The sequence below is a fragment of the Astatotilapia calliptera genome, chromosome 11 (assembly GCF_964374335.1).
Source record: "Astatotilapia calliptera chromosome 11, fAstCal68.1, whole genome shotgun sequence".
Taxonomy (NCBI): domain Eukaryota; kingdom Metazoa; phylum Chordata; class Actinopteri; order Cichliformes; family Cichlidae; genus Astatotilapia; species Astatotilapia calliptera.
Window position 1 is genome coordinate 34825427 of NC_137432.1, and position 23251 is coordinate 34848677.

Sequence of the window (23251 nt, forward strand, 5' to 3'; positions counted from 1 at the left end):
ACCCAGAAACAGAGAGAGTGGGAGACGGACACGACGCTCTTTCACTGTGGATTAGCATCACGGCCTCCAACAGAGGAGGGATTTGTCTCCTGAGGAGCTTTCCCACCTCTTCCCTCCTCTCCTATTTTTCCCCCTCCTTCCTCTGCATGACTGAGTCTGACTAAGGACATGTTTAAAGTTGACTTTGCTTTGCAGGGCAGCAACAGGAAACTTCAGCCTGAGAACCATAAACCAAAGGCAGACAGAGCAGAGACTCCATGACTGCGTAACATCTCTGCACTGGAAACTCCACATACATTTCCGCTTGAATCTCTGATAACAGCTTGAGCCAGTCGTAGTTCCTGTCAGTGCTGTTGCCATGGAAACATGGTGTGCACGAGAGAGAGAGAGAGCGAGAGACAACAACCCCCCCCCCAAACCCCATTTGTGTGAAATCTCCATTATAGGTGTGTGGTGCTGGGCTGTTTTGGAGCCACTCAACTGAGGATTTGCGTCTGTCACCAGACTTCTGGCATGAATACAACCTCAGGAAGCTGACGGGACTCAGTCAGTTGTGACACATTTATCATATTTGTAGCAGATGTCACGTCACCGCTCCCAAGTTGTTTTTTTGTATTTTCCCCACCATTTTTTGCTATAATCGAATGTGAAATGACATCTGTTTAATTCCAGGTCACTACTGTAACTACAGAGCTGCTGCTGCTGCGCACATGAACCATGACGGTGCTGAAGAAGGTGCACACACACACTTAACTTACACTGAAGGTTGCCTAGCAACGTTTTATGGAGTCTGGCAGGCAAGAAAGGGGAAAGCTCGTTCTTAGCAAAGCATTTGAGACTCTAATCTCTGAGGTAATGCTGCAAGACTGCAACTGTACAGTAAAGCCCGCTTCGAGAAGGCTAAGGCGTAATGTGAAGGATTGCAGCATGACCTGAATTTTTCAATAGGTTAAATTCATAATTCTTTCAGCAAGACAGGATCATATCTACTTATACCACACATGCCACTAAAACCTAATTTTATCAGACATGGAGTACAAATCCAGATTAAGCAATTATCCAGGTCTGGGTCACAGGGGCAGCAGTCTAAGCAGAGACACCTGACCTCCCTCTTCCCACTATATCCAACAGCACTTTCACAGGACACTGAGACGTTCCCAAGCCTGCCAAGAGACACAGAGCCTCCAGGATGTCCTGGAGTGCTCTAGGTAGGACGTGCCAGAAACGCATTGCATAGGTGGTGTCCGGGAGGCGTGAACTACATCTTTCAGTGTGGAGGAGCAGTGGCTCTGCTCTGAGCCCCCCCTCACTGAGCTCTTCGGCCTGTGTCTGTGCCCATACCCCTTTCAGAGTACACTACTCCCAGCTCGTGGCCACGGGTGAGGATAAAGTGTATATTGATCAGTAAATCTCAACTCATTCTTTACCACAATGGGCCAGTCCCCAGAGATGCTGCAACAATACAACAGCTTCTTGGTCAATTGCACTTTTTTCTGTTTGTTTAATATTGCTGAAATTAAGCCTTTTGGCTAAGAACTCACACAACTGTACTTGTATACAGTCGTGTGTCTGTATGTATAACTGGAGTGATGATAAACTGTTGACTCTATGTATAAATGTTCAGAAATCTACATCATAAAGTAGAAAAGCTGACAAGCAGATAATTAGCCAGAAAATGAAAAGAATCAAAGTAATGGTTATTATATCCTTAAAATATCCACTGCTCTACAAACGGATTAAAGAAAGCTTAAAGGGACAAGATTGTTTTAGACAATTTGATTTTTGAGAATCTGTCATGTTATCTTGTAAAATAAACTTTGGCTCTTTGCTTTGTATTCTGCCAAATGTCACAGTGGCTCCACTTTGCACTGAATACTGTAATTTTGAACTTGGCATTTAAAAGAACATCTTCTGTGCTGATCATGTTAGTCTGCAGCAGCTTTGGCCATCCAGCTCCCCCAAATGTTAATTGGAACCTAAGTGAGTATCGGGTGAGAGAGGTGACATCCCTGTTTGAGCTGCAAACACCTGACTGAGTTCGCCGACACCACCTACGTCCATTTTTTTCTCTCTCTCTCCTCCTTCGTCTGAGCTGATGTGATGGATTATTCACAGCTTTAATAGCTGCTCCTGCTGAAACATTCTGCTTTCTGTAAAGGGGGAATTGGGTTTATACTGACCCAGTTTCTACTCAACAGACGCACAAAACCATGCTGCATGCACCGCTGGGATAGAATTATGTCAGTTTGGGATGGAAAATAAATCAATGTTCAAGTTCATCAGTTTGCCATCTGTTGTGTCCTAGTTTGCAATTGTTGGTTGTTTAATTTTCTCCAGTTGATTTTGGATAATCATATATAAATATGCTTTGAGATTTAAGTCCCCATCATGCTTCTCTGGAAGCTTTTGAAATAAAAAAAAAAAAATGCTTGTCTTCTTAAATTTTTACTCCCGTCTTACTCGTTTGTTGGACTATGGTTTCATTTAAAGTGTCCTAATATGTCCTTCCATACAGGAGGTTGGCCGCTGCACCCTGCCTACATTTTTGAGGCAGCTCATGGTTTTCACGTGTAATATATGCTGTTTCATGTCGTTCTGCGTTTCTATTGGTCGAAATGTATTCCACACAGGCCATGCAGTTCAACGCAGCTGAACCAGGAAACGCTCGCATTGGCTGCATTTGTCAGGTCGGACCGAGGAGCAACTTCTGAAGCCAAAACAGCGCCAATACCTCCAGTTCCCCTAGTGGCCACTTGAGGCTGGCTTTGAAAAGCAGTCAATTCTTGTCATGCTCTAAATTTGTAAAATGCAAGGAAACAAAAGCATCTTTGATCTGTACAGTCCCACGTAAAAAATCTCCAAAACATGTTTACAGTCGACCACTGTAGACAGTTTTCCACCCTCAAACAACTCTGAGGGTCCTTTTTTTTTTTTTTTAAAGGTATTCTGGAGGTGTGCCAGCTTTAATTAAAGAGTTTAACTGACTGTAGCGTATAACATTTAATCGACTAGTGAACTGTTCACATGCCACACTCAGTCTGTGTCTGCCTACAACACTTTACAATTTAACTGGATCATAATAGCTAGTTATCTGCTATGAGCCAGGCTGCACTAAAGAGGTGAGAGCTCAACAAGAGTGATGCGCTGTTCTTTACCACTAAAATGTGGTTAATTCAAAACTCAGTTTGGTAACCTGCGCAGGCATACTAGCATATTCAATTATATGATAATAGCCACTTTTTAAATCTCCTCTAAATCAGTAACAAATCAAGATCAAGCATCTGCCCCGGAACACAACAGAACTGATAATGAAATGCAATTTTGTGAGGTAAAAATGATCTAATAATGCCTGGCAGGCATCTTTTTCAGGCTTTTATCTTTTTAACTACTTTACATGGAAGATAAGCAACACAACAGCTGGCACATGTAATCTCACTGTGGTAAGCCGGTAACAGTAACGTCATAGTCTAAATTTGCAAACTGCAGACAAAGAAAAGCCAAAAAAGAGGGGAAAAAAAGGACGCCTTTTGATGTGTACAATGAAGGCCGTACAGATCACAGGGTGTTATTATGGCTGAGGGACACAAACAGGTCATGCATTTAGGACAGAAGCTGTTCTGAATTGTGCATGCTACAGTCCAATTTGGAGCCAAACAGAAAATGCTCTAAATAAAAATTCAAAGGCTTTGGGGGATCTTTCTGATGTCAGTAAGTTCAAGTACATCTTTAGCCCAAAGCCACTGGCTGGTAATTGTTAAGGTCTGGAAGGTGGTTGAAACGAAAAACACCAAAATGCCTTTGATTCACATTGCTTAAAAAGGCACAGTCGTCATCCTCTCTGATGCAGCAAGACAATAGACAATGAATATTTTATAAGTCACCCATCTGAAAGCCAATAAAGCTGAGCTGTGGTAATGATGGTCCATCTCTGCGCCCTTCCATTCTCACTAAGCGTTTCCAGCAGGCTTGCTCAATGTTAAATTAGCCCTCTAGACTACTTAGACAGGATTCATTGCGAGAAAGTGCTACAATATGAATCACATTAGCTTCAAAATTAAGAGGTTTTACCCATATTTTTGGTTCACTGCTATAGCTGCTTCATGAAACAAGAACGGCCCTAAAATAAAAGGCAGTCCTCTTCAATCATTAACACAGACTCAAGAAGAAACGGTGCCTCCAGAGCCCATCTGTGTGCTGCATCTTAAATCCAGTGAGCTATGAGGATGACCAAACTTGAATGGATTTGCTTTTCCCTTATTGACACAAAGTCGAAATGTTACAATCGGCTGGCAGGCCAAGGCTCCATAAAGGCATGGAGCTCTAACTGGTACTGAATGGCGTGTGTGTGGATAGATTGCCATCTATTAACTTCACACAGTCTTCCCCCATTTCACTCGTCACTCAGTCTCGAACCATGTAATTAGAATACAGGACAGAGGCTCTTACAGGTGTGAATTAAACACCTCTATTTGAATGGCAGCTTTTCAAAGAGAAACAGTGACTGGATCACATTAATGAACCTGAATCAAATGGTAATTCCACTTATGCAAATAAGAAAATTCTAATTAATTCATATTGACTGATCCCACGTCACCTCTGTGGCTTCAGAGGAGACATGCGGCCACAGGCAAACACTCAGATGCTGATTAGTGGTGTCAGGAAATTCTGCCTTTTAAGGGTTTTCCTCCTCTCCTGTGTGACTGTATCTTACCTGCTTTTTGGGTTTGTAGGATTCTCTCGTACACCCCCTCTGAGCTCTCTAGCAGCGTCTTGCTGGTCTGGATTACCTGAAAGCACACAAACATATTTGCTCACATTTGCCTTTAGTTTCCACATCAGCAAAACTAGCATCCCACAACAAAGCAGGAAGCAGTCTGTCTGCTAGCAGGCAGTTTCTATCCAGGGAGTGCTTAGAAAACAAGTTGTTATTACAGGGGATGTGAGTGGGCCAGGCTGCTAAATTGCATTTTTGAAAGCCAAAATTAGAGGGTAGGAGACACAAGCAATTAGGTTGTTTATTAAAAGTTACTTTTCTTCCCTGAAACACCACCAGTGTCCTGTTTTAAATGAGAAAAATATATATGTGCAAATCTGACTTTGGTTGGAAAGTATTTTTTTCAAAGGAAGTGCTGATAATTAAGGTCATTTCAATTAAAAACATGTCAGTCATTCTCAAGCAGCAACACCATTACTGTGTTCTCTGTGAAGCTGCAGCTGCGACAGATGCTAAGTTTAGCTCCTCTGGTCTTATGCGCACCTCTAATTGAGTGCACAAACTCTGCTGACCTGCAGACTGTTGAAACTCTTGTGGCAATCCATTTACATATTAAATGCCAGCGCTGCTTCTTCCTAACAGTAAACAAAAAAAATAAAGAAATAACGAAAACATTTTTTTAACACAAGGAAGACGGCAGCAGCATGTTGTTTCAGGAGGTTAATGGTGCATATGTAGGCTGTCAGAGACGGGGGTAAATAAGCATGGAGTAAACAGGGTGCCTGGAAGACCATCTGGATCTTTTGCCACAATTATTTTAGTAATAGCTTCATTTTTTTCATCTGATGGGGATGCTATTTATACCCTAATGTTACTGCACTTTTGATTTCAATTAAGTGCCTGTAGGTTACTGGTGCGGCACGGTCGTAATTGACTTGTTCACTCCCGGTGTGACTTAAGCATATAGAGGTTGTGCTGCGAAGCCAGGCGGCCCGGCTCAGCTGCCAAGATGGAAATTAAGGAATGATGAATAATGTTTTATTGCAGAGATCGGAGAGACAAAGCCAAAAACAAGCATCACTGTGGCCCCAACATCAATCTTTGGAGCCTGCCAGCCAGATCCCAGAGAAGAGGGAAATCAGGGAGGCCCGTATAGAGAGCGATAGAGGGGAAAATATATAGTACTTAATCCAACAGAGGCTGTACTTCACTGCTCTGACAGTCTTACTGTAATGACGCAGTCCCACCTCGTCCTTAACTGGTGCTTAATCTGAACAAAACTTTGCACGAATATTATCACACATACACTGATGATTAACAGTTCTTTGGATTTTCATGTATATTATCTTCATCTCATCATCATCCTGCAATGCAATATTACGTATTCTGTTTGTGTCTGCTTCGCGTGTCATGTTCAGCATACGCCGACCATACGTTACTTAGCAGGCATCAAAATTTCTATCCGCAACTGAACTTTGTTGCCGAGTTACAAAAGATACGTAGGGAGAATTTGAAAAAGTGCGACAGGTCTGGTTTGTATTTAATAAAGCTGTCTCTTTAAACAAAATCAAAACTATGGTACATTTTACTACCATATATCTTCCTTCCAGAAGCACATTAGGCTTTTCTCATTTCTCTATTTGGTGCCTCGCAATCTTCTCTGTCCTCCTGCCTGTGACTCCAAAATCCATCACTGGACACCACATTGAAGGATGCCTTCATTTCTAACATACTTCTCAAGGACAGAGGAGAGAGGAGTAATACTCGAGGATGCACAGAAGCGATTTTACCATCAGAATGTAAAAGGCGTGGCACGCAGCTGACCTATACAAACACAGGTGACACGACGACACCACAAACAACTAGATCTTTGCACTCGCATGCTGTTTCAGTTATTTGCAATTTGGTTAATCGCCTGCATGATAGCCTACCTTGTCACATTGCACCATGGTGTGAATTGCATCATGTGATCACATATCTGAATCAATAAAATACAGCAGTAGCTGGACTACAACAAAATTTATGTTGCTGCTGTGCCAGCTTTGATGGCTGAGAGGCGAGGATGTCTCATTTTGTTGAATCCCCGTTGCCTCGATTATTCTCTCCTCGCATCTCTGGTAGGAGGGACTAAGATGCACGGGAAGGATACAAGGAAAGGAATCGAGGGTGTATAATCCATGAAATTAGAGAGCTTTGTTTGTTCCTACCGTTTTGGTCTTTTCAGATGTGTTAATAAGGAAAATATGAAATAATGCCAGCCTTATCCTTTATGAGCATGTCGACAGACTTGTCACGGCCTGAGCTGCTATTCTTTCTAACGCACTCTAAGAAAATAAGTGAGAACACAGCAGACGTTTTCTGAAGATAAATATGAACGTGCAGCCTTTTTCCCCCCGAAGCATGACTATGCAGAGTCATTGCCTGATACTGTGCTCAGTATGGGGGACAGACACCGTTGCACAAACCCATATGGTGACTCACCATGTTCTTCTACAGGCAGTCATGACTAAGTGACTGTGGCTGTTTGTCTCACTCTGCAGCTGCAGTTGCGGCACTTAGAGCTGCCTCACACACTGTGATTACTTTCCTGATGGGTAAAGAAATTACTGTCTTGGTGGCAGACACAGCAAATCAAGCGTCTTTAAAGGCATATTCTAGTAAGGTAAGTGGGTGGACTGCTCCCTATTTGCACACTAAACTGCATCCTCTAAATGTTATGGCCGTTGTTGTTATTATTATTATTACCACCCACATTAACAAAGACACAAATGGTCTTTTATTTTCAAGGTGACGTTAGTTCAATGATACATTTCTGCACACTAAAACTAAAAAGAGAATATATATTGTGAACAACAACTTTAATGTTATTAAAAATATTGTGTTAATGAGTCTTGTTTGATGTATGCGGTTGAACTGCAGATAACAGACATCTTAGCAGAACCATTCTAGAACAAAGTTTATTCCCCAATAAAAGCCTAACATATGGGTTTTGAAGTCCCCTCGGTTCAGTGTTTCAAAGACTTTGTATTTTCTCCATCCACACTCTGTGCCCTTAGTTAATCTGTTGTGAGTACAAACAGAAATCGGACCATATTACCTAAGAGCTCGAGCTGGCATACTACCGAGTCTCTCCAGCTTTTTCTCTTAGCACACAAATGGGCAGCATTGAGACCCACATTCTATTTTTGCCAATCAGGAGCTGAAAGCCTGGCTACTCCCTGCGGTGGATTTTGACACACTACCAGAATTTCTAATTGTACTTATCCATACATTATTTAACATTATTTTAAGGTTGCACTCCCTCTTTTTCTTACGCGTATGCACTTGTCAGCTCATCTTTTGCCGCCACACCTTTCTGCTTGCCATCACTTCTGGCACTCTGCTGATGATCAAGGCCTGCAGCTTCACACCACTTAAGCCCTTGATCTTAATTTATTTGATTTTAGTCCCCAAACACCCGTCATTTTCTTCTTTCTTCCTCTCCAACTCAATTTTCCTGGCGCTCCTTCCATCAGGGCCAATTACCTAGCTTTCCGTTCTCATGTCTGAATAGAGCAGAGGGGTCACCTTAATCGGTCTGCATCAGAGTCCTTTTCCTATGTTCGTCCTTGAGTTGCAAGGTATGAAGCTTTTGCCATTTCCATTTTTTTAGTTTAATGCATAATGTATCATTTGGATAACAAATAATGCAAATGCACAGGTGTATTCTTTGAATCCAGAGTTGAACCTAAAGACAAAAGAGCCAAGAACTGTAGTTTCTCTAATGGCCACATGGGACTAGTAGGTAAGCCAGTGTTGTATTAACACGTCCATCTTTCCAGCAGTAAAAATCATATTTACAGCCTGGTTTAAAAAAAGATTTTGGACTTTCTTTTTTTGAATGTTCATACCTAATCTATGTGTTTATTAAGTTTTCAAATCAGAGACAAAATTGTTTCTCTTGTTGCTGTGCTTTTGCCTCCTTGTTCATGTTGTGCCAAGAATCAGTGTCAGAGAACATCGTGTTTTAAGGTTAATGGTGTAGCTGGGAATAGCCTCAATGGCATGTTGCATAACTTGTAAACATTGATTTTATTACTTAACAGAACTTCAGCCCTGTTACCTAACCATCTCTGTGTGTCCCCATTAGGTCAGTAAGCCCAGGTATTGATCTGATTGGCGTTGGTTTGCCTTGTTAGATCATCCCTTCCTGTTGATGGCAAAAGCATGCATGAGTGGAATGGGTTGCTGCCAAATACAAATTAAGTTTTCTTTTCTATGCACTGCAAAAGAACCACGAGTTTGGACAACAAAGACAGAACACACTTAGATCCAGACGACAAGAGATTAAATTATATCTGCTACTTTGTTTCTAGACATTATTTCAGGTCATGGAATTGAATGCCTCTCTCCTCTTTTTATTTACTGTCATTTTTGATATTCACTAGAGTTACTACTGTGTAAATAAAGTAAATGAATCATGCAAAAAACTGCTCACCATGTCATATGTGGTAACGACTTTCTTTAGGACCTCTGGTAGCAGGCCTTGAGGCTCTAAGTTGGGGTACTGCTCATTGAGGTTGAACACCAGAAGGGGGTTATTGTCAGGCCCAGTCAGTCGAGGGGAAAGGGCCAAGATGCACTGCTTCAGGTTAGCCACCGCTGAAAGGCCGCACAGCTCTTTAAAGGACGCTATGGCATTCTGCAGAGAATGGAGAAAGCGTAATTACAGTCTGGCTTGCATGAACTTATGCTGGTTTACACTGGCATGCCAAGCAAAACATGCATCAAATGGCATAAGCATTACAAAAAGTCTAAAAGGAAAGGAACCTAATATTCCAGCTTTCGAAAATATGCCCTTCATCTGCCCCACAACCGCACAGAACAGCACTTTCTCAAAGGAAACGCCTGGAAGCTCATTCATTACCTGTGGGAACTTTCATTTTGGCTCTTATAAGCCACTCATAAACACTCAATCCTTTTGGACTGACACCAGGTTCACAAAGACACACAGACACACACAGAGACACAAACACCCTAACCTTTCTGTGAAAGGCCAAATTTAAATCCTACATAAACAAGCAGAGGGAAAAACTGGCAGGAGGGCCAAGATGTGTTATAATCACAAGGCCAGTGGCTTGTTATCACACAACGACCGCAATATAAACAACGCTACCAAAATAAAACCTAATACAACGCCTGAAGAAACACAACCTGAGACCATCCACAGTGCAGAGACACTCGAGCAGTGTATTTCCTATGCAGCCCTTTGCATTTCTTTGAAAGCTTGAACAATGACATAAATGCCTCTTTTTCTGAAAAGAGGGATCACAGTAAGTCTGTCTGGACTGGAGTCCATTAAACACTGTGGGTTAAAGCTAAGCAGTTAAAACAAACAGCTTTATATTGTTTTTCCATCACTGGTACCATTAAAAAATGTGGTCCAGTTTACACAATAGAAGTTATGAATAACTTCTATAACATGGATCGTTAAAACATGGATCTCACCATTATGTTTGCTCGTTTCTCTCCATTCCTTGACACACATAAGGACTTGGTCAAATCTAATTCAGTCCAGGGTGGTGGTTTTTGTGTTTCCTTTCCAAAGATGAAGTCTTTTAAATCAACGGTCCCCAACCCCCGGGCCTCGGACCGGTACCGGTCCGTGAGTAATTTGGTACCGGGCCGCGAGAGTTGAGGCTCAGGTGTGAAATGTATGGTTTTCAGGGTTTTTATCGGTTTTCAGCGTTATTTTGTTTTCGTTTTTATCGTTAACTCGGTTTTCCTGGGTCTTTTCACCTGTGTTATGAATAAATCTTCTTTTTTTCGGTACCGGTACTAGTTTTATTTTGTTGTATTTATCCGCGACACCTTAAAGGCCGGTCCGTGAAAATATTGTCGGGCATAAACCGGTCCGTGGCGCAATAAAGGTTGGGGACCGCTGTTTTAAATTACTTTAGATGTCTTGTATTAAATCTAGTTATAATTAATAGATTGTGTTCAGTCTACTGTTCAGATGTGTTCAGACATAAACTTTCCATGCATATCCATGCAGTACAAAATATATCTTGGATGACACTGTTAATTCAGACCCACTCTAGTTAATCACACAAAAAAAGGGTGGGGAAAAAAAAAAAATCAATACTTCATGCCTTACCTGCATGTTTTCTCTGAGGTCTGTTGCCTCTCTCAGTGGCTGAATGGCTGTTTTGAAGACATCATCCAGAGCTTTGATCAATAGCACCCTCATGCTTGCATACTCTCTACTCCTCTTGCCTTTTCGTACAGACAGCCCCCTTTTGTGAGGTTTGCCGCCTCCTCTTCGATTGGTTATTGCCACATGAACAAACAATAAGGTATGTGGCAGCACTTCCCCTGTCAGAGACTGCAGCGGAACATGGCGGAAACCTGGCTGCAGACACTCAAACGGGATTGTGTATTGACCGATAAACTCATCGCCAATATAGTCGTCATCCAGCACCACAAAGCGCACCATTGCAAGTTCGGGGAGGTTTATCTGAAACTCGAAGCTCTCGTCAAACAGAGGGTTGTCCCCGTTTTGGTTGACCGTTTTAGTCCTTTGCTCAGCGCAGTCGGCGGGAATGCCGTGTATTTCGACATACACGTAGGGATCTACTACGTCTCCTTTGGCACCTGAGCCTTTGGGTTTTGGAAAGTTTTGTCCACTGATAATCTTGATGTGCAAGAGCTGTGGAGAAACACCAGGCACTGAATCTTTAGTGTTGGCACTGAAATATGAAACCTGCTCCCTCATGATCGCTGGACGCAGCACATAACCACAGTTCCCATTCTGACGGAACCAGCCAATGTTTAAATCCATCATCAGGCCAGGAGTCTGGTAGTTCATTGCTACAATCTGACAGCCACACTTCCAGAAATCTTGTGGATTCATGTTGCTGGAGTCAATCCGCATGGGACTAGGGTAAACCCGTGCTAGGAACTTCTTGTTATAGTTAACAAAGTCACCTGGGAATTCACTGGCACAGCGACTGGCAAAGACTTCATTGAAAGAGCACAGCTCCCAATGCTTCTGTTTTTGGAAAGATGTTGGAAAGTCTTTGAACTCCACAGACTTGCACAAAGTCACCAGATCAGAGAGCTCCTTGGACAGCTGAAATTTCTTGAGTGCAACTGTTTGTTGTTCAGCAGTCTCAATGCTCATCCTTTGAGACATCTCTGCCCCTTCATCCTCATCTGTCACCTCACCTTCTGAAGCAGTGCAATTTGTGCCCAACTTCTTACCCTTCAGTAGGATCTTCCCCTTCAGTTCATTAGGAGATGGAAGGTAACAGTCCTCAGGTTTTGGAGGATCTAGGTGGAGCTTGTCTCCAAGGATTTTCTTTAGGTGCTGGAACATGACTCTCTGTTGCTTCAAGGAACAGTGGTTTTCTAAGCACAGTATCAATGGAAACTCAGAGGCAACAAAGGCATATTTGTTAATGACGTCAATGACACTGCGAAAAACTATCTGTGAGGTCATTGTGTGACCAGTGTAAATTACAGGTTCATTATCAGGTCCGTCCCACACATCCAGCTCTACACTGCGGCAGCCCATCTTGAGAGCACGGATATAGCCTGTCACATCAGAGGGGCCTCTGAACTGATCTTCTATCAGGTAGGTGTTGTGTGATGCATTGATGTAGTAGTGGGACAAGGGTTGGTTCACGTCTTGGCAGACTGATTTATGTTCAGGGTCAAATATATGGCACTCTGAGGACATAAGATAGTTAGAGAACCCGTCCAAAGACAGCCAACCTTTGAGCTGGCCCTCTTTCGATGGCTCATATTTCTGAATTACGTCAAAGCTGGTCTCTTCGCTGACTTGTGCCATTCCCTGTTCTGCCTCCAGAAATATCATTAAGTCCTTGGTATCAAGAAATTCTTTATTACTGGAAAACTGAACAAAGAGAAAATATATTTCTGGTCTGGTACAAAGATCGTGAAAGACTTCAATGAACTCCTCTTTTGCCACATCCGAACCTGATTTGTCCTTAACTTTATGCAGCTCCTTGAATTTCAGTTCTATTTTCACATTTTTGAGTCCCGGATTCAACTTTTTGACTAACTGTACAGCAGTGCATATAGAAAGTTGCTTGCTGTTTGTAGTATCCTCCTCATCAAAAAGCTCACCTAACCACGATGAGCGCATGTTGTTCTGACTGCTCTCAATCATATTTAAGGTATGTTTCCCATAGGATATCAGGTACCTCAGCCCTGTGACCCACGTGTTGGCTACATCTGCAGTGTTCGCCACCAAGTCTAGGGACTCATAGTTCTCCCCAAAAATGACAGAGAAAGCACAGTCCTCCGAAATCTGATCATAGGTTCCATTAGTTCTAAAAGTATCTGTGTTTTTGCCTGTCCGAACCTCTTTGATAGATTTTACATCGATTTTAGCCTTGTCTACTTCCTTCTTTGAAGGCTCCCATCTCAAAGACTGCATGTCGGCGTCAAGGAGAAAGTAGCGATGGTAAATGCGCGAATTGGATCGCACTTTTTTGAGCTCAGACCCATCAACCATGGCACTGATGCAATCACTTGCGCTACTAATCTTCTTCTCAGTGGGCATGCTGCTGAATGAGACAGTCTTCTTTCTTTCCTTCCGCTGTTTTCCATCCTGCAGAGAAAAGGAAAAACACTGTGTATCAATAGAAATCTTTTCATTTAAAGTACAGGAAACAACAACAACAATGAAAATATGACAGTATGCAGTTATAATCAAGGTTTAACTTTAAAGGGGTAAGCCAGTCTAGGCTTACTTAAATCATATACTAAAAAAGTACTGTTCCGTGTGGATCACTATTTTGTTTTTTCCCCCAGGTTAATTTTAGAGTCATCAATCTCTCTAGCAGACCTGTAGCACAATCTCCACATTTTGTATTTCTTTCCAACTCAAGAAAAATCTAAATACAGCACCCAGCATGCTGCCCACTCTGACATACTGTTTGCCCAGATAGTCCTCCTTCTTGGTCCAACAGCAGCAACCTTGTTGGTTGACTTAAGGCACCTGTCGCTGTGTATTATACAGATACAACAAGGAATCTCCCTTAGGAGAGCATCACCCACACAAATCCAGTCATCTACAGCAGTCACACGTCTGACATTTTCAGTGAACCCTGCTCTTTCCATCGCAGCAGTTCCCTTCAGTACAACAGCATTTTACACTTGACATTATTGAAGTCATTTCACAATTTTAGAAAAACCCACACCCTTATTAATCATCCTGTGGCAGCATTGTTCAGCTATATGATGTAACTAGACTACATTGCAATACATTCCAGTAGAAACATCAACCTTTATTTTCTTTTAATCTAACGACTGAATGAGTGAAATGCTATTGTTTTTAGAGGCACAAAGGGATTGGCTACTCATTATTACATCATGTATATAGAGGTCAAGATGCAGCAAAAGCAATGGACACTCCTGATAGTTCTCCCTGCTGCCGACAGCCCACTCTCAGTGAGATTGTTTATTAGTTTGTACAATTAAGATGTCTAAGTAGCTGGAATGATGAGGATGGAAGGCTGAAACAAAATCTTCTCTAACATAAAAACCATCTCTACAACCAAGCGTAGTAACAAACATCTTACATAACAGAAATGATCAAGCAAATCTGTCAGTAGGCGCTTCTGAGATGAAACACAGACCGAAACAATTATATAATGTAATTTTTTTTCCAAATTGATTCATCAGCATCTGTGTGTTGGAGTATAAAAAAACAGACACTGACTCTTATCTTGTGCCCCTGTAATGATCATGGATGGACCTTATTTTGCAGTCTGTTGCTTAAGGTCAGTTCTTGCCCTAACCTAAAATGGGAATTCCTTACATAATCCTTCTGATCTGGACAAAAAGGTGGATTTTAGGATAGTCATCAGTAGGCAGTAACCATAATACAGTCAGTATAAGGAGATAAAAATACTGCACACACCCAGTGTGTACCTATTGTAGTGCACACACCCAGTGCACTACAATAGGTATAGATTGCCAAAGCACCCTTGTCTTACCATTTAATGTTTCCTTAGAAAAAAAAACTGTTATGCAACAGTCTTTTTTTCAGTCAGGTGATCCACAATACTGCAAGCTGCAAGTGCAGCTTCATTTAGCCTTACATGGTTTTCAAAAGACAACATGATCATGATCAGATGGGCTATTTATAGCTACATTTATTTGTTTTATAGGGTACATATTAATCTCCATCACTTATCTCTGTTCATCTGTTTCTTTGCCAAGTCAAAGCACAGCACCAGATCAAGCTAGCTACAATTTCCCCGTAATGTTAGCAGTTACAAGAAAGATGATGATCTTTCTTTCCCTGCTGACTTTTAGTCAGATTTAAAGGACCTTTATTTGGGATCCGTGGTCAAAAATTAAGGGCTGTAACTTCATTAGAGTAGAAAAGTTCCACAGGACCATATGTTAGAAAAGTATGGGTGTAAATATATATCATGAGCAAGACATTATAGCACCAGTAAGTACAAGCTGTATTCAGTACTTATCAACCTTATCTAACCCCCGCTCAGTCTGTTTAACATCACTGTGTGGTAACAAGGACTGTAAGCAAACACAGAAACATTATTTTCTTGGGTAAGCATCCAAAATACATGACCGTGCCACGCTATTAGTCATCCCTTCTTTGAATCCTCTGCAACAGAACAATACACAGCAGGACAATGGAGGTTCCGGTTTTGAGAAATATTCTGCATTGATCCTCATTTCATTATGTTTATTACAGATGGTTTCGTTTTTTTACTTTTATTACTTTATTAATTTTGTTGAGAGAAGGAAACCCGTGCTGCATTGTTAGGGCACGACAGTAGAACGCAAATGAGATATTAAACGTTTTGTTTGTGCTTCACAATGCTAAGATAATACCCTGGGTATTACCATCAGACACCCTGAAAAGAGAAGTTAATTCTAAGCCTGTATGTATGGTTTCAGTGTATGTTCGATATCTGTGTGTGTGTGTGTGTGTGTGTGTGTGTGTGTGTGTGTGTGTGTGTGTGTGTGTGTGTGTGTGTGTGTGTGTGTCGACAGCAAGATAGTGGGGGAGAGAACCAAGTAAGACTGCATATGTCCAACTGCTCAAAGATCCCATAGGAGTCTGAATTCCCTAACGGACGGAAAACTGCATTTTTTTTCTGGCTCAGCGAGCAGTTATGAACTGTCTGTGCAACTGAAGACATCACATGGGACCCATTACTCTTTGCTCTACTGTTCTACCTAAATCCTCCACAACAACCATCACCTCAGTCTCACTGCAGCATAAATCACCTTTTAGCTCTGTGCCAGGACAGGCTTAAATATACAGTAACAAAAATTAAGTGAATGAAATGAATTTCATCTGAGTACAAATGTAACAAGCAGCCACAAATGTGCCCCTTTGTGATGGTGCATGGCCCTTATTTACTGCTAATTTATAAAATCACAGTCGTCAACAAGAATTCCTACAGTGTCTCAACTGTTAGGGGTCTTAGAAAGAAAACAGTATATTATATATATACCTTTACACAAAGCCAAACTGATGTACTGGACAGCTGATATTGGCCTCGCTCAGATATGGCCATATCAGGGTATATCGCTTTAGATATGCAACAAATATAAACAATGAGGAAAAATTACCCATTTCTTGCAAATAAATAAATAAGAAATTCAAGAGGAACTGTTTTTTGAAGATCGCCCTCCTTTCACAAAGCATTCCCAAATAGTTGTGGCTGATTTGTTACGTGGCAGACTTTGTCCAAACATAAAATGAGGTCTAGTCCAGAGGTCCAAAAAACTACTAACATTTTTGTTAGTAGTCATCTTCAGATTTCCATGTGTCCTCTGCTTGCATAGCAACATCTAATCTCGCCCCTCTATACAATCTTCTCGTGCCTGGCAGCTCGAAATGCGTTCTTCAGTTTCAGTTGTTTGCCAGCTTCCAGATAACCAGATAACAGTAAAAGCAAGAGAAAGAAATATTGAATACAAAAATATTTGCATATTTTAGCTGAGCTAAGACTTGTGCAGCGCTAAGGGACTACAAGAGCTGCAGAGCTTCCTGACAAACTACCTGATGTAACTCATTGTTACCACCTGGGGGCAATGCTAAAAACTTGTTGGACGACTGGAACAGACTTGTTCCTGCTTGTGCACGCAACGTAAACCAAAGTGCACAAACACCAAAAACAAAACAATACACTGGGTTTTATTACGTAAAAAATTATTTTAACTAAGAAAAAGAAACATGAGATATTATATTGCAGTTAAACTGATATTAGCTCACTAATACACTATACAACAACAAACAACCACAATCTTCTAGTAATGAGAATTCGGTTTTATTAAAATTAGCAAATAGGGACTTTTTGTTCTCCAGCTGCACTGCTGTCAAATCCCAGGGGAGTTCAGACCTGGTGCAGACCCAGCTGTTTTTATGTACCATATGGTAAGAGTCTGTTGGTCACATGAAGTGTGAAAGAGGTAACACAAGATAAATCTAACAGCTCTGCCATTTCCTGAGTGGATATAAATGAAACTTGTGACTAAAACTTGTTTTTCACACGAGTTTTCCATGCTGAAATAAAAAAGGAATATGTATTTAAAAAGGCCAACCTGCTGTATCTTTCCCATACAGTTTAACAGATTCAACTTTCATTTATGCAGGTGTTTGTCTTCTGTTTGTTTTTCTGTGCAGTGGTTCAAAATAAGAACTTTTTGGTTGGGTATTTCAACCATCCATTTCTTAATCTCTAAGAGGTTTTGTGTTGTGTAATCTAACTGACATGGAGCGGATTGATCAGCTGTGGCCTTTTTTGTCAGTTTGCTCAAAAGATGGCAGCCTGCAATAACTGTACTATCTACTCTTTTAGGGGCAAATAATAATCCATGCCATTGTCCAAGATTGACTCACCAGACAAGGAGATTAGTGGAAGAAGAAAATCTAAAATCCACCAACCAAGCATATCTTTTCATTTAAAATAGTGAATTACCTATTTTCTATCACATATTAATTTGCTACAGTTATAGATTGGCAAATGATATCTCTTAGACTAAGTAGAGTTTAAGTTAGATGATTAGGAAAAAGGTCAGGGTTAGAGAACAGACCTTCCTAGGATACAAGAGGGGTAATGTTTAACTCCCACAAAGTGTGAGTAAATCAGGACAGGGTGTCCACCACCTAGCATGTGAGAAGCTAACCAAAACAGTCATAATGAACTATGCTAAGAATCTCTACCCTGTTAACGGGCACTCTGGTTATGCCCTCGACTTATTTAGGTCACAATCTGACACACATTTTATTTCCATCTTTTATTCCATCTTTATGGCTTCTCCAGCCAAGACATGATTACTAGCCAGTCAAATCAAGGAATATGATGGGGCTGATCAATTATGGAAAAAATATCTACTTGCAATTATATTGGCATGTTCTGAGATCAAGATTAATTAACACCATAGCTGGGTGTTTGACACAATCGTGCATTTGTTGAACTTTTAAGGAAAACTGGCATTTTTTATTTGCTTGTCCTTGCCGGGCTTCTCGAAAACAAAGTGTGTGCGAAGGGCTGAACTGGTTTTTACTACTCTTTGTAATCAAAGCTGATCTAAACCTGCCACATCCTGTAGGGGGATGTGTTTGAGGTTTAACGAAGAGCAAAGGCACATAGCTGTCAAAGAAAGATAAAAAGAAGATGCAAAACAACACATGATTACAAAAAAAACTAAATTTGAAAATTGTTTTATCTCAATTGTCTTCTTCTTCATAGTTGTTGGATGCTGCAATTATAAATGGATTTAAATTTTGTTTAAGCTCACATCCCTACACCAGGGCTCAAAGCATCCAAAGGAGGGTGACTGCTGTAGATTCAGTGCATGAAAGATCTACTGTGAGCTGAGCAGATCAGCTCAGCCTTGGATTTAATAAATGTTGAACAGTTAACATTACCAAACTGCTGCCACACAATGAGAGAAAAGACTTCTGAGCATACTAAGTTTATATAGGGATTGGCAGAGCTGTGAAAACAAGTAAAGGACAGATGCCGCTCTAGCACATTAGCAGCTGCTGTGCATCCTGATTTTTACGATTACAGCGATGTGGACGGGTCATTGGCACATGGCAGTGGATCTTTAGAGTCAGTTATACTCATCAGCTGGTCCTGGCCAATCAGCTGAAAACCCACCAATTCTAGTCACCAGCCAATCCAGTGGGTGCATCTCAACACAGGATACTGTGTAGGTCATAACATGTAGTGCGGCTAATCAATATGCAACATCAAAAAGCAATTTATAATTTTAAAGTATTAAAAATATTTTTGGCCAATGGACTTTTTCCATCTACTAGTCTGCTTGGCTGCTGAGTCAAAAAGTGAATTTGGATACCGTTTAGGTACATACAGCCACTTGCACAAAATAAACATACATAGGCTTTTATGACATCACATTTTGGGTTGGGTTCAGGGCACTGTGCGGGCTACTCACATTCTCCCAAATACCAAAGTCATCTAACCATTGTTTTGTGAACCTTGTTTTTGTACACATGCAGGGTCATGCTGGAATGTCCAAAAATGTCCTGGTAAACTGAAGCATTAAGATCTCTCTTCACTGGAACCAAAAGGGCCAGCACAAACCCAGAAAAACAACCTCATACCACTATCCCTCCTGCTCCAAGCTTTACACTTGGAATGCTGCAGTAAGGCAGATGATGTTTTTCTAACATTCACCAAATGCAGACTGCATGATTTGTCAATTCACACAACATGTTTCCACTTTTCAAGTGTCTAGTGGCTGCGCGACTTACATCACTCTGTCAAATGTTTAGCGGTGCCTGTTGGCCATGATAACCCATCGCCATCAAGCTCCCAGTGCACAGTTTTTATGCTGATGTTAATACCAGAGGAGGTTAGGAAACTCCGCAGTTAATGAGCAAGCAGAGCACTGCAACTCCTCATTCCTCATTGGAACTTGGCGGTGTTTGATTTTATACACCAGTGGCAATGGGACTGAAAGAAACATATGAATTCAGTGATTAACAGGTGTAGCCTCACTTTTGTCCATATAATGTAGATTCACCCACTGTAGCAGAGACCCTTCTTATCTGCTAAACACAAACTACACCAATCAGAAACAGCTGTTAGGTGAAGTGAAAAGCATATTCATCTTGTTACAATGTAATGTTCTACAGCCCACAATCCAAAGGACTTGCTCTCCTGACAATCAACCAAAATGTGCAACAAAATCCACACAGTTAAAATGTTTCCTCAAATTTGACACTTAAGTCTTTTTATGGCAACATTTTCAGCACTGAAAAAGAAGAGGATACAATTAACAAGGAAAAAATTGCCTTGGGTGGGCTGAGTTAATTGCTTACCACCATTTTCTTCCAACTGTTCTCTATGGAGCTGTTCCAGGCTTTACATCATCAGCTCTCCAGGCAGAGAGCGAGCCTATCATCTTCTCAATATTAGATTGAGACATTAGTCACAGTTACAATAAATGAATCTGTTAATTCTGTGATATTAATAAGAATCTTTACTTATTAATAGTACAGAAAGTTAATATTCCACAGGGTTGATTCTTTACTAAGTTTTAGACAAAAGCTGTCACATTTTATTAAACTGTGTGAACTGTAAAGAGCCGTTGATAGCATTATCTGCAGTGCAATAACATTAAAAACAACAGTAACAAATATGCCTAAATGGGCATACTGATCACCTTATCTCATACCCTGATCAATCTTTCGTGACATTGTGAGGGCAGCCTGCGCAATCAATTGAATTACACAACAAGCGCTAGGACATAACACAGGGGTAACTTCTGTTCAATTTCCTGTAAGGCCCTCACAAAAAGTTAATTTGTTATGGTTCTTTTCAAAACGAGATAAGGAAGAAAAAAATGCAAGACTGAGTAATTAGTCAATTTCCTAATTGCTCATCAAAGTGATGACAATAAGCTAGTAATGAATTTAAACCAGTGAAAATCATACTGTAAATGATACCTGCCCTGTAGATATGAGCTGTTTGAAACGAGAAGCAATAGATTTCTTCTTCTTCTTATCATCAAATGCCCTTTTTCTAAGCCTTTACCCATGACCATGTAACCTTCTGCAACTGGTTTCTTGTTATCTTTATAGCTGGTATGAATTTATTGGACCTTGAGAGAAATGTCAGCCATCAACCAAACATAATTGAGTTTTGATTCATTACCAGTAATAGATCTCATTCCAAGGTCACCACAATATTTTCCATCAATATGTAGGACATTTCTTTAATCCATGAACACTGCGTGCGGCCTTTCATGCTACTCCGAATAAAAAGGGTCAAAGACCCCCTTTCCACAACACAGCATTTCTTTTCCTTTCTACAGTGGTAAACTGGAATTCACTAGAATTTGGACCTCCTTTCAGAGAGTTAACAACATAATGGCTTACAGTCAAAAGGGCAATCAGTACCCTATGGAGGGAAAAGAAGGCCGGGTTAATTCTCATAAGGAAATAATGACTCAGGGTTTCATCTTTGAGGCTTCTCCAGATTTCCGCAGAGAAGTTATGTCTCTTGCCTTGAAAAGAATTTCACCTCCAAACACCCTTTACGCCACAAAGGAAACTCAATACAGAGCTTTACACCTCATGTTTATCATATTTGACAATCTAGGATCTAAAATAATTCTGGTAAAACAGTCAACAGGACCAGTGATGGAAAAATAAACTGGAGCTGAGCGTGGGAGTGACACATGCTCAGAAACATTCCTTCATAGAAGTGGACCTTTCACCCTTCCTCCAGATCTCCTCTATTTGGCAAATATAAAGACTGGGCCATTTGCTACTCCTTTACACTGTATTGTTTATTGCAAAATCATAAGTTTCTTTAATTTACATTTCAAATTCACAATGTTTATAAATGTAAAAATGTGATACTGTTACAATGCAATCACCTAAGCTTCAAGATCTCAGTTGCTTCCAGTCAATATGAAAAATGGTGGCAAGAAGAAGTAGCCATAAATGCATAGGAGGAAACAAAGGTTCCTGAAGGTACAGTCACTGCAGGTTGCATCGATGTAGTGTGCAGTTGCAGATGTCGGGCTTGTGGTTATGGCTCACTCACAGTGTAGATTTGATGCAGAAGTATGACTACCTCATTAGACCTCACGAGTAAAATCTTGGGTTATAACATATTGCTTTCTGAGATTCTACTTTGTTAAATAAATAATCTCTGATCCCATCTCAAACTGCTCCTTCCCCATCTCCTTACTTTGTCTGACTCAGCAACCACTCCAAAGAACGCACACATAAACACCACATGCGGTCTGCTGACTTAGTGAATTTTAGAAAGTTCAGTTGCTTCCTTCATTCCAACATGATTCTGAATTTATTACCATTTTATTGCAGTTGTTTCTAGTAAAAAAAAGAATTCATACGTTGCTCAAACACCTGCTTTAAATTTTCATTGTCAGGGTGCCATCTGACATTCATGTTCTGTATTCATTTAATGTATTGTGTTATTGTCTCATTTATGGTTAATATAAAATGTTCTATGCATAACATTTATGCATGTGTTTTCTGCAGTTTTCCCTGAGTCACTTTATACATCTGACTGAATTAATTCAAGTAGCTGATTAGGACTGTTGCGCTTACTTTAAGCACAACAATCTCACTGGAAGAGCAGTTAAAAGGCTCTGCTTACACCAGATCAATGCTATATTCTCCCACGTTAAGCTAATTTGCCTGCAAATTCAGTGGGTCTTATTCAGAGACCAATAAACAAACAGTCATCAGTCGGTCACCTCAGACATTAGGCAGCAATAACATCAAACCACTCCCACATACGTAACATAAAGACAGAAGAACAGCCCACATGCCCACATATTATCTTTTCTACAACCAGTCTGGTGGTTTGACAAATACTCCAAAGCAAAACCTAAACTGTTAAGAGATGCCCACACTGATTTTCTTTACTGACACACATTTTTCATTGCCACAAAAAGAAACCTGAACCTCTGACTGCAATAGGCAGATTGCAACTAAAATAATGATTCCAGAGTATATTATAAAAAAAGCTCTAGTCTAGCCCTGTTATTAATAGGGATGGGTACCGGTATCCGGTGCCATCTGACATAAATGGTAGTAACCAGACCAAAAAGCAGCGCACATTTCGGTGCTTTATTTCGGTGCTTTTTTCCCTAAGATGTCATACACTTTGGATTCTAGCCAATCATTTTACCTTTCCAAGGATAGTAGGCGGGCCCAGGTACATATGTTCTTTTAGAGCAGAGCTACAGATTAAAAACGCCCAAGGCGAAGCGGTCAAATTCTGGCTGTACTTCACAGCAAAAGATGCAAACTCAGCAGCCTGCAACAAGTGCTTTAAGGTGATACTGTGCAAAGGAGGTAACACCTCGAATCTGATGAAACACCTGGCGACGTATAGCATTTTGTTAAAAGCCGAGAAATGCACCGTATTTGATAGCTTGCTGTGAGACCTCACATCAAGAACATCTACTGCGGGTGTGGTGCCTGTTATCGGACCCGGAGTTAGCAACATCCCCCAAAAACCCGAAAAG

The 23251-nt window shown here is 40.8% G+C and overlaps 2 protein-coding genes across 2 annotated transcripts in view; one reads left to right on the plus strand and one right to left on the minus strand.

Annotated features, from left to right (window-relative positions):
- The window catches only part of LOC145431876 (uncharacterized), a 59396-nt gene extending 57863 nt beyond the window's left edge, over window positions 1-1533 (plus strand). Inside the window, exons 5-6 of the mRNA XM_080308164.1 lie at window positions 673-735; window positions 1132-1533. Coding sequence (XP_080164290.1) covers window positions 673-735; window positions 1132-1208 — 140 coding nt within the window. The 3' untranslated portion in view covers window positions 1209-1533. The remainder of the gene's footprint in view (window positions 1-672; window positions 736-1131) is intronic.
- The window catches only part of plcl2 (phospholipase C like 2), a 43470-nt gene that overhangs the window by 6452 nt on the left and 13767 nt on the right, over window positions 1-23251 (minus strand). The window contains exons 3-5 of the mRNA XM_026183506.2: window positions 10851-13331; window positions 9192-9395; window positions 4712-4787 (exon numbers count right to left, since the gene is read on the minus strand). Of these exons, the coding sequence (XP_026039291.1) occupies window positions 4712-4787; window positions 9192-9395; window positions 10851-13331 (2761 nt within the window). The remainder of the gene's footprint in view (window positions 1-4711; window positions 4788-9191; window positions 9396-10850; window positions 13332-23251) is intronic.